This window comes from Phaethon aethereus (genome assembly GCF_964289735.1).
Source record: "Phaethon aethereus genome assembly, chromosome: 1".
NCBI lineage: Eukaryota > Metazoa > Chordata > Aves > Phaethontiformes > Phaethontidae > Phaethon > Phaethon aethereus.
In genome coordinates this window covers 88,464,275-88,476,062 of record NC_138575.1, presented here as the reverse complement: position 1 = coordinate 88,476,062, position 11,788 = coordinate 88,464,275, and the positions used below count along the sequence as shown (strand labels likewise).

Sequence of the window (11,788 nt, the reverse complement as noted above, 5' to 3'; positions counted from 1 at the left end):
TGTGTAAGTATTACTATTTATACCTGCTCAGCAAAATTCTGTAGCCAAGCTTGGAAATTTTGATGTTTGCCTTGTGTAATTAATTTTGAGAGTTGGACAGGAGTTGCTGCACTCTGAACTGAGGGGAAAAAGCCCATGTCTAGATAACATTGCTGCATGACCTTGGCCCCAGACTGAAGAAAGGACAAGCAGCTTTGAGAGGAGAGGGCATGGTGAACTGCTGTGCATGCTACTGGCCTTTTTATTGCAGATGTGCTCTGTGCGTGTAACCAGCATTGCTTAGGAACATGTTCTGTCTCCTAATTATGAAGGGGGGCTTACATGTTTCTGCTCGTATCAGCCCAAAGAGCCCCCCCCCCCCCCCCAATAGGGAATAAAGGGAGAGAGTAAGTCCAGCTTATTATGGCACTTCTTGCTTTGCTAAAGTGGTTTGAAGACACAGGGTCTTTTTTGTTGCTGGTAACTCCCCATGTTTTCACAGTTCAAAAAACTGAGCATTTTTTCCAAATGCTACTCTGTGAGAGGATGTTAGTGTTGATAATGCACAATTTGCTGCATCTTAAGAATTTGTAACATTAGACTGCAGGATTGAGCTCTTGTGGAAACTCTGTTAGATGTACAAGGGAAGGATTACTCTCAAAGACACAGACTACAGGCTCTCTTAACACTGTGAGGGATTAAAACATCTGATCCAGAATACTGGCATGCAGAGAAATGGGCAGCTGCCACATTTTTCTCAGCACTATACGCCTGTGACAATTACATACCCATCCTTCACTATAGCACCAAAACATGAATACAAGCAAGGCATGGCCTGAAACCTATTTATGCATTTAATGTCTCATACCCGAGCCCCAGCTCCCTGGCAGGTAATTCAAAGGCCCCTACCTAAACAGCTGCTAACAGGAAAGTATTTTTGTTGTCGATTAGGCTCACCCCCTACTTTTGTCACCTCAGAGCTCAGTTGAAGACTGCTCTTACAGCAGCTGGCTGATGCTTTAAAAAAAAAAAAAAAAAAAAAAAGACAAATGAGTCCCACAGGTCTCCACTGAAGCCCACCCTCTAGGTCAGCTCCCTGCTCCAGGGGCTGAATGCTGGGATTCAGCTGCGTCGGCTCCTTCAAGGAGCTTGCTCCTGCTCCCCACCCTGCTCCCCTACAATGAAGCTAAACTTACAAAAGGGGACACAGTTTGGCTTCTCCATTCCCCTTTTCCAGAAATTATCTCTCTCTCTACCCCACTTTCTGAGGAGTGGCCAATAGTTTGTATTTAATGCACTTAAAACAAATCCAAGAAGCCACATGCTGAAGTACATAGCCTCTTAACACCTAAAGTACACTCAGGAGGCCCAAGTTTTGTCTTCAGAGCATGCCTGACAGTGTTTTAGAAAAAGAAGCTGAAATGGGTGTGGTCTGTCTTTCTGCCAGAAAGAGGTACTATGGCTGTAACAGCCTTGAATAGTATTTCAGAGCCTACCTGAGCTTTAGCCAGGCAGCAGACCTAGACATGACATGCAGTAGATGAACAAAGAGCTTTCAAAATTTATTTTATTTTCCTGCATTTACTGACTGACACAGGCAGAATCCACATGTGCTTTGCAGAAGTGAGGCACCATTCCACATCATCTCTCAGAAGTAGGTCAGAGGATCATCTCTGGTTTTGCCAGTCTGAAAACTGACAAGACTGGGACCTTGGTCCTCATGAGGAAGGCCCTGAAACACCCTTAAGTGGACATAGTTGACATCAGAAACCTGGACCTAGAAACCAAAACAGCAGGAAAGTGAGGATCATGGGTGAAGCAGGTTCAAACAAAAGGATGCTCTTACATACTTGCAAGAGTATCTTTGCTCAGGAGCTTAATTTTAAGTATATCTCCATGTTTACTTCAATAGCATTTAATCCAAGTCTGGATAGTAACTGGTGGCAGAAACTGTCTACACCTGTAGAAAACACTGATTAAAACCTTCAGACTCATGTGAACGGAAAATGAGTAGGGCTGCTTGGGTGTGGAAGCACCAGAAGGCACAACAGGAAAAAGGTTTTGATGACATCCTGTTCTGGTCATCAAGATCCCAGCACATCAGCTCACAGCTTCGTGGGGCACTCAGGGTAGAAGACAAGAGACAATGAGTAAATCTCAATGACTCAGGGGTGAGGCAAAATGCAGAGATAGTGTCAGCTCCTAGAAAGTACAGAAAGATCTATTCAAAACTGGCACATGGCCCTAAGAAGCAGTGACAACCTGAAAGCCAGGATCCCTTGTCTTCAGAATTACTGCAAACACATCAGTGCCTGAACAGATGACTTGGTGCTTGTGGGAACGAATGTGAGTGCCTGAAATAAATACTTTTTAAAATAAACTCGTCTTCCCCTCCAGAAAGACCTCACGTAAAGACTTGCCACAAAGTTGTACAATTTTGTACATACAGAGTCAACCACAACAGATGCTAAACTCTCACTATGTGAGGTATACAGTATTACCGGAAAGTTTAATGCCTTAGGCTCTAAGAGGTGTTTACATGCTTTCTGGTGGCTGCAACACAGCACTATGTTTGTCTTGGTCTGGATTACATCTCAGCTGTAAGTCTGTTAGTAAAATATTAGTGATGTGGAAAATTCAGGAGTATAAAAGAATAACTCTTGTGACAGAGCTCATTCCACTTAATGCTAAAATGAATAACTGTTTCCTGTCACTTGCAAGACTGGGAAAGAAGAGACAAATCACCTGTTTTCAGTGTTATAAATGGATTTCTTCCAAGTTCAGTAACATGTCAATCTTAATTTCCAAGTAGTCTGGTCATGAGGCTATAGCTACATGGACAGCAGACAAGTATTTACATTGCCTAGGTCAGCAACAAGGTGGCACTAAGGGAAGAAATGCAACTGGGCGTGACTTCTGGTTTTACTGCAGTCTTCCTGTAAATTGTTACTCTTCATTTCTTAGTAGTTTGTCCACAAAGTGAAAGCCCATCTCATAGGAGCAAGGGAAGGATAAACATCATTCATATAAGTAAGACTCAGACTAGTCATATAACAGATAGTCTGTCAATACAACCCCCTGATGCCCACAGAGCAGAAATAGGTGTTAAAAGTTATTTTAAGGAAGAGCCTGGGAAAGAAGAAGGTTTGGCAGTGTCTGTCCTTCCCTGGATCAACTAAATATAAGAAGCATGGAACAAATGCTCATAACGTAATTCTTCAGAGAGACTATTCCCCAAACCCTACCTGCCAATTTCTTTAATAAAAAGATTCTGACCCTTATCAAGGGAGCATATCCTACCAGGCATACATCTGCACACGTGGGGTTAAGATACAGCAGTCACATGCAACATTTGCTTTACTTCCAGAAAGCCAGCCTGCCACTAAGCAATGCTTTCTGGCCTTCACTTGTAAAATATGCCCTGCAATTTCTTATCCATTACTTTGCAGAAAGTTGTTCAAATCCGTGGATAAGGTTTTTTAGTAGAGCATGAATGGCGCTACCAGAGGGCTCCAAATTAAGCATTAGCCGGTTTTCCTCCACAACAGAAAGGGGCTTTTGAAAATACAGGAAGAACTAGCAGGCAGAGCGTGCCTCTGCAGCACATGACACAGAACCAAAACATCAATACGCATGCTTGCATGCAAAACTAATCAGCAGAGTATGAGATGTTTGCATTAAATTTTTTTTAGAATTAAATTAAATTCACTCTAACTCTCCATCAGATCCTCAGGACGACTTCAAATTCATCATAATAAACACAATTGGAGGACACAGAGGCAACAGGAAAGTGACTTTTCCTTGAAAGGAAGCAGGAGAGCAGAGTTATGACTAGTTTAAATAATTTGAGCCAATAAGGCAATCTATAGTCTTTGAGTGAGATGATCCTAAGAAAGTTATCATTCACATCTAAAGAAGCACAGCGCGTGCTTTTTAAGTTTTTACATTCCTGTTCTACAATAGTGCCAAACAGAAATTTTAGAAGCATCTGGAGATAGTCTCTAACTCTGTTAGTAATATCAGATGGCTTTCTACTATATTTGCTTCTCTTTCTCACTATAAGTCACTATGCAAGTCACCTATGTTAACTACAAAGCACTCACTCCTTATACAAACCTTAATAAAGTAGTTTATCCCAGCAACCACCTGAGTCCTATATACTATGGCTTTAAAGATGTCATATGTCCTGTTTTCCCGGCTCTCAAACTGTGGCTTCACCTGTAAAAAGAAAGGGAAAATGGTTGGCAGGTTCATATTTAGGCTTTTCTTTCACATCTACCACTCTAATTTTCATCCTTTCAAACACACACCCTTAATGAAATAAACACAAAACCCCCAAAATAATTCAATTTACACCAAGACCTCCAGCCCTCCTTCCTAGCATTGCCTCCAGTATTCTTTAAAATCCTGCTAGAATTAGACTTCCTCATTGATTTCCCCTCACCCTAACAGCTGTCCCACTAAGCTGTCTCCTGCTCAGTATAGGGAAACTGGTACCTGCTGTCCTTTTAATTCTTTGGCAAAGTAGCTAGGTACCAAGCCACCCTCCCTAGCAGGGTACACCCCATGTCAACCACACTGTTATAGAGCGGTGCAAGTCAGCCCCCCTCACCTGGAACACCTACGCCCATGACAGCCTGGGAGGCTGTGGACCCCGTTGCCTCTCACAGCCTCAGAGCTGCACTCTATCTGTTCAATGTTTTTCTTTAAGGACTTGCAATAAACAGAGTATCAAGACAACCACCTTGATCAAGTAGTTCCTGGACGTTATTCTAGTGCTGGTGGAAGCCCTGCAGCTAAAACTGTAGTTTAAACTAAATATGCCCTTCAACATCTAGAACCATGTAACATACAAACAACTGTAATAGGTACAATGGTCCAGGACTAAACAATCTCCAAAACTGGAAGTGTGACCGTTAAATTGTGAGTCAGAAATCAACCCCAGACCTGCATAAACATCATCAGTCCTTCACTATGTAGTAGATGCAGGTAATGTAGTTCCAGAAGAAACGATGTGCTGACAGCATTCATAAACACATCTACCTGAGCTGGTATGTACAGCACCCAGTTTAAGCCCTGTGGATCTTAAAACATGCACAGTTCAGATATCTACAGACTTTTCACACATTTAAAAAAAAAAAATTTAAAAACGTTAACAGTTTTTCCTAAAACACAGGAAGTGTAGGGCAAGTTTTAAGTTCAGCAGCAATTACAGTGATGCTGTCCTCTCAGAGATTAAATATTTTTATAATTACTAGGCTGAAAGGGCTGGGGAGGAGCAGGGGAGACAGCTGTCAGCAGCAGTGGAAGTCTGGACAGGTGTCTGAGGCATCATGATTTATGTACTAGTGTTTTACTATAGTTGTTTGTATCTGATGATACAAATTCCCTGCAGAAAGGCAACTGCAGTGAATATAAACCGAAAACTTATTTCTGTCATCTAGAAAGCAAACAATTTTTGCATGGGTAGCAAACCTCTCCTCTGCACTTAGTGCCCATGCCGATGGCCCGACGCAGGGCAGAGGCATTCCAAAGTCAGGCAGAGGACCGCAGCGTTGCTCAGCAGCCTGCTCAGGCAGCCCCTGGGAGGAGCCGGCAGCATGTCCGTGCCTCTCACCACCTGCCTGTTTCACAAAAATGCACACAATTGATTTGCTTTCTCAGCACATCCACCTACAACTGGCTACCACTCCTATGGCATTCCTTCCTAGCAGGCAGGTCCCGGAAAGTACTCTAGTAATGTCCAGATTAACCCTTTCCAGACAGTCAGAAATTATCCAATGCCTTCAATTCATCATATTCAGGGTCCTCGTAATCTCTTACTCTTGCTCTCCTTCCAAGCAGCTTCCACAGGGCTTCTATCCCTGGGAACCAACAGCTATACTTTAAACTCAGGAGCTGCTAACTCTAGCAAACCAGGGAAACTTCAATTTCCAACCCTCTTCCAGCTGGATGGGTTTGAGGGCTCCTAGGATGCTCCTAAGTGGCAGCCTTTGATACCTATTATTCCACTCTCAGAACGAAACAAAACCAGTTCTCTCCAGTTTTACAATCTCTCCCAACCTCTTACCCTTATGTCCCCCATTTGTTATTTACAGACAGAGCCTTCAGTAAGATCAGGCAGGCAGACAGCTCCTTAATCCTCAGATGGAAAAATATAACATTCCTAAGATCTTGTCTAACAGCTCCTTAAACCCAAAACATTCCTCAGTTTTAGGCAATATCCATAAAGAGACTGAATAAATAACATCCCCCAGCTCACTAAGGATGACTACAGACAACGCACAGGTGTAAGTAAATAATTACATAATACCAAGATCACATAGACCTTGGGCATCCCAAGGTCTGCAGATGCTCTTCACAACTTCGCTCAAATCGTATGCATTGCTTCTCTGCTTAGCAGAGCATAAAATCCCACAGAATTGCATCATCAAAGGGTGACACTGTTATCTGGCTGGCAGCAGAGCAGGACTGCCTCAACATAAGGTTTGTCTCCACAAGAGTATTTTCCTTAGAGAACTACACCAAAGCCTCTGCAGTGGAGTGTGAGCTTTTTCAAAGAAGGAGGACCAGGGAGAGTTCTCTCTCCTGTGCTCAGCACAAGGCAAAAATTTCACTTTGCAAAAAATAGAGCAAAGAATAATTTGTTCTCATTTTCCTGAAGTTACTGAGAATGGAGGAACAACAAAATTAAGATCAGTCCTCTTTGGGAATCAAACAGAAAATCTGTACATCCACATTTCAGATTCCCTGTACTTTGGGAGCATCAGCACAGCCCGAAACACACGTTCACATTATAAAGTGCATGTTCGCTCCGTGACAGTTAAGCACCGTGGTTTCATCTCTGATACACACTCAGTAGGGTAGGATCTTTAGATCACCCATAACACAGCCTAGCATTAAAAACATAGGTCGGTATCTGGCATGCTACACTGTCCTAGTAGTGTTCAAAGGCGGCCCTTAGGTATTTCACAGGCTCATTAGTCAAACTTCACAGCCTCCAGCTGGCAGGAGACATTGCCCTCCCTGTCTTACATGTGAGGAAATAAGAATTGCAAATACCCAAATGTGCCACAAGTCCTTGCCTAGGATCTATCCTCCATAGGTAAAAAGGGAATTTCTGATCTCTGCAAGTGCTGCTCCTTCAACTACTTGTGCCAGCATAGGATGAACAGTGATACTGCTCCTGAGTGATTCAATCGGTGTCCGCCAAACAATTCTAGATAAATCCTTTTCTCTCTCTCTTCTGCAGTAAGTTACGTCCCCTCTGAAAACCTGTTATCCCTCCCTCCAACACGTACTCCAGCCCTTCCCCACATACACACACGCAACTGGCAACACCAGCTGTGACTGACCAATAAAGCCATACAATAGAAGAAGGCTCAGAGGAGCTGGGGAAGGGCAATGTGCCTACGAAATTCAAAAAATAATGCAGGGTGTGACTGACCATAGCTTTTGCAAAGAAGCTGACTTTATCTCAACACAAAAGGGACCAGAGGCTGTTTCATTTAGATAAGCAACTATGTCAGTTGAGTGGATCAACTGGTGGTGTAACTCCCCGAGTTCATTAAAAGAATGTGAACACCTCCCTGAGTTAGCCAGACCAGCATGGGGGGAGTGAATACGTGGCTCTGCCCAACACAGAATATAAAAACTAAACAATGAACAAAAGCATTTCAAAGACAACAGTGGGCTTGAGCTGGCTTCAACCCACATACTCCTTCCTGGTGACTAAGGATGCCCAGCATCATGACAGCGAGCATATTATAGAGACCAGTAATGGAGATCACACTGGTACTGTGATTGAACTGTGTATTGCAATTGCTGTATTTTGTGAAGACTAACTTACATCTGTATTGCGTTACCAGTCTATTTGTATCACTCTGTTAAATCAGAAACCTCATGTAACATCAAATATCTTCAAGTAAGTGAACTGGATATTAAACATTATACCCTCCATGTGTGGGATATCTAAAAGAACCTGGTCAGAGTGCTGGACTCTGGCATCAGCCTACACCGCCTATTTACAGATCTCTCCTGGTGGCTCTCCGCTCGCACAGCACAGCCCACCTTCGGCTGGTTTCATCATGGACTGGTATTAGCCTGCAAGCTCGCAGGAGATGAGGAATGGTGCCAGTGCAAGCTCTGTCCCCTGTGGCACAGCAGAGGGAGCTGGGAGCCCTGCACACACAGGAGTGTGCAGCAGTATCGGCCCCACTACTTCCTATTTTTGTTTCCTCAAGGAGGGGTAAGTTATGCTTTGTGCAGTTGCCAAAGGGGGAAGAGCTCATCTTTCAGAGCTGGGAGGGTGAAGGGAACTGGGTGGGAGGGTGAAGGGAACTGGGTGGCAGGCACAAAAGGAGCTTTCCCATGCCATGCTGTTCCGCTCCTCAGGAAGCACTTTATACTCTTTTAAGATCTGCTGCACTGCAGGGCATTAGAGGATCTGCAGAGGTGTTGTTCACACAGCTGCTTCCACTACAGGACCGCTGCCTGTAACCAACCACCACGGTAATTGGACTCACCCTGCCTGCCTTGTGCCAAGCTCACCTCGCCCCACTGGCTCAATCAGCAGCCCCTGCATCACAGCTGGGACTCTAGAGATGCCAGCAGAGAACATGCCATTTATCCAGAGCCTTGTCCTTTACGTATCTTTTTTTAATGCATACTACCATATGATTTGTCCTACCCATGTCCTTCAGTGAGGAATTAATTCTACCAGGTACAATCTTCTGCCTTCAAATACACCACCTTTAATTTCAAACAAGAGACCTCAGTGCTGGCATAATAGAGCTGGTCTTTGAACTACACACGAACATTAACTGAAGGTAGCCAGTGCTACTGCCCAGCTATGGACAAGGAAGAGACAGAGAAGTAGTTTGTCTTGGTCTTGCCAGTACACTGCCTACGCAGTATGCTGAGAAAATACTGGCAATCAAGGAGATTCCCATTTTCAACACTAGCTTCTCCAGTTTAAACACTGGTTCAGTATCACCACCTGTTCTCCCAGCCTTTACACAAGCTTCAGGACTCAGCCCTTTGCACACAGAGACTTCATCTTTAGTGAGGTCACAACTCACCTGGTTAACAATATGTTGGACTTCTGGAGTAGCAGGCTTGGTATCAGATAAGCCCCCAGGCATCATAGTGGCAGGTAACTTCTCTGAAACGACGGGTGCTTCTGAAGAGGGAAATTTAGCACAGTCTGAGCAGAGTCACCAGGCATCTCGTATATATACTTCTACATGTGTCATGGAATCATATGACCTGTAACATATGGAGCCTACCATTACTGAACTGAAGAAGGAGACAAATGGGGAAAACAGGGGGGAAAAAAAGCAATGTAAAGCACTGAGAATACTAAATGTAAAAGGCATTTTAAAATCTTAAATGTATCTTAAGTCTCCACATCAATAAGAAAAACAAATAACAGCCTCCAGCCACCCACATCTTAAGACAGTTGGTTTGGGCTGCAACTAGAACCTCTTGCCTCTCCACCCATGTGCAGATGACTAGTCTATGCACTTAGGAAATGGATCAGTGTCACACCCAGTATTTCCCAACACCATTCAAGATCAGAAGAAAGCATGCAGTAATTTCCTTAGTGCAGGTCCCTTCAACTTGAAAATTGTATTGTCTCAATATCCTTCCAAGTGGGAAACAGGAGCAGACTGCATTTTACTTTCAGTGACTTTATCTCTCTCTGCCTGACCAGAAAGGTGCTAAGGTTCCCACTCAGAACCAGAAGGGGAAAAAATTAAATCCTAGGTTCAGGTAAGTACTGCTAATAAGTTATTTCTGCTTGTTCCCCATCAAACCTATGGTTGCATTCAGGCAATCATAATAACAACAGAATATGCAGTACCATTTATATTTTTATTGAAACTCTAGTGCCAGTTTCCTGGAAGACAAAGTACGATCCCCCTCACTACAGTAGTTGTGTGTGCACAACAGCTGTTCTAATTTCAAGGTACTTGTATTTCACACGTTGCTGAAATACGTAACATGAAGAATATAAGAGTCAGAAGTACTCGTTTTGCAGTTACGCCACAGACACATGATGCAGTCATAGCCATGACCATATATGAATGTACAAAGGTCAAAACACATGCAAACTACTGAGGAAAGGCTAGTAACTGTTAGCAGCCCTACCCATTAAGGGAGAACCAACACTTCAAGACCACAGAAAAACTACTCCCCTTTGGTATTCCTGACATCTCCATCTCCACCAAGTGGGAGGAATGTTCTTCCAGAACCACAGAAGTAGCAACAGACCAGACAATTTTTAGTCCCTAGTGGTGGGTACATGGCAGTGGGTGGCATGAGAATATGTGCTGCACACAGGCAATGGTCACTTCTGCTACAATCAGCATTAGGGAACTGGCTAGAATCAAGTATGTTCATGACCACAACAACGGTGGCTCCGTAACACAGACCTATCGGTGTCCTAACCAGGCTACTGATCTTCCTCCTCTCAGATAAGAGGTGATGCAACAGACTGTAAACAAGTACTTCATACCTAACTTCAGGGCCTGTTCTTGGTGCAAAGGACCAGAGATTGAGGAACTGAGGCTGTAGGGGCCCTAAACTTAACAGTATATAGATCAAGATAAGAGCATGTTACTGATAAAGATGTTGCATAATTTCCCAAACTTGAGCAGGAGTGGATGAAAGGCATTTGAAGAAGAAGAGTTGTCCTGAGACAACATCTTTCTGAACAAAGAGAAAAACATTCCCATAAAGGGAATGGAGATGTTAAAACTGGAAGTCTGCCACTTTCTCCAAATTCACCACTCCAGATGAGGAGTTCCTCACAGCCCAGTTCATGGAGTTCATGACAACTGAGCTCAATTGAGCTGATGAGCTCAAACTCCATCTTTTGCACAAGACCCTGCTGATTCACTCAAATGCTGATCATCTTCCACCATGTTCCTACCATGCATCTTATTCACACATCAGGACAGATGAGCTCACTAACTGGAAGATCCAGCTCACCTTACAAAGGCCAGAAGCCACAGAGTGCACCCAACAACCATGCAGCACCAGTGCTAAACCAGGGTATTTTATAAACTTTTCCACTCACCAGGAGGCACCAACTGCCCTGGGAAGGGAAGTTCATAAGATTCCCAAGACAGCACTACACCTTTGGAGAACATTTCATTCTGATGAGTAAGAAATACATTAAGCACAAATTCTAGGAGGGTTAATTTATAATCTTGGGAAAACTGTAGGTGTGAAACTAAAGACGTTAATGTTGTGTGGAAATCATTCATTGGACTCCATATTTCTGGATTTTACAGTTTTTGACTTCAAAGCATAAGAACTTCTCCCCACCCCCCACCCGCAAATGCAGAGAGTTGTGTAGAAGGGAAGGGAAAGAAAATAGGCAGTGGGATTGAGTGTACCCTCAAGATTGCAGATGGCACCCAACTGAGTGGTGCAGTTGACACGCCTGAGGGATGGGATGCCATCCAGAGGGACCTGAACAAGCTCAAGGAGTGGGCCCATGTGAACCTCATGAGATTCAACATGGCCAAGTGAAGGGTCCTGCACCTGGGGCAGGGCAACCCCCAGTGTCAGTACAGGCTGGGGAATGAAGGGGTTGAGAGCAACCCTGCCGAGAAAGACTTGGGGGTCCTGGTGGATGAAAAGCTGGACATGAGATGGCCATGTGCGCTCACAGCCCAGAAGGCCAACCATATACTGGGCTGCATCCAAAGTAGAGTGGCCAGCAGGTGGAGGGAGGTGATTCTGCCCCTCTACTCTGCTCTGGTGAGACCCCACCTAGAGTCCTGTATCCAGCTCTGGA

General features: G+C 44.0%; 1 protein-coding gene across 1 annotated transcript; it reads right to left on the bottom strand.

Moving 5' to 3' along the window:
- Window positions 1–1,537: 1,537 nt before the first annotated feature.
- LOC309416731 (cystatin-A-like) lies at window positions 1,538–9,140 on the bottom strand. The gene is made up of 3 exons (XM_082014089.1): window positions 9,060–9,140; window positions 4,096–4,197; window positions 1,538–1,756 (listed from the first exon to the last, which is right to left on the bottom strand). Exons 1-3 carry the CDS (start codon window positions 9,123–9,125, stop codon window positions 1,628–1,630), a joined length of 297 nt encoding a protein of 98 aa, XP_081870215.1. The 5' UTR covers window positions 9,126–9,140; the 3' UTR covers window positions 1,538–1,627.
- Between the last annotated feature and the right edge of the window lie 2,648 nt (window positions 9,141–11,788).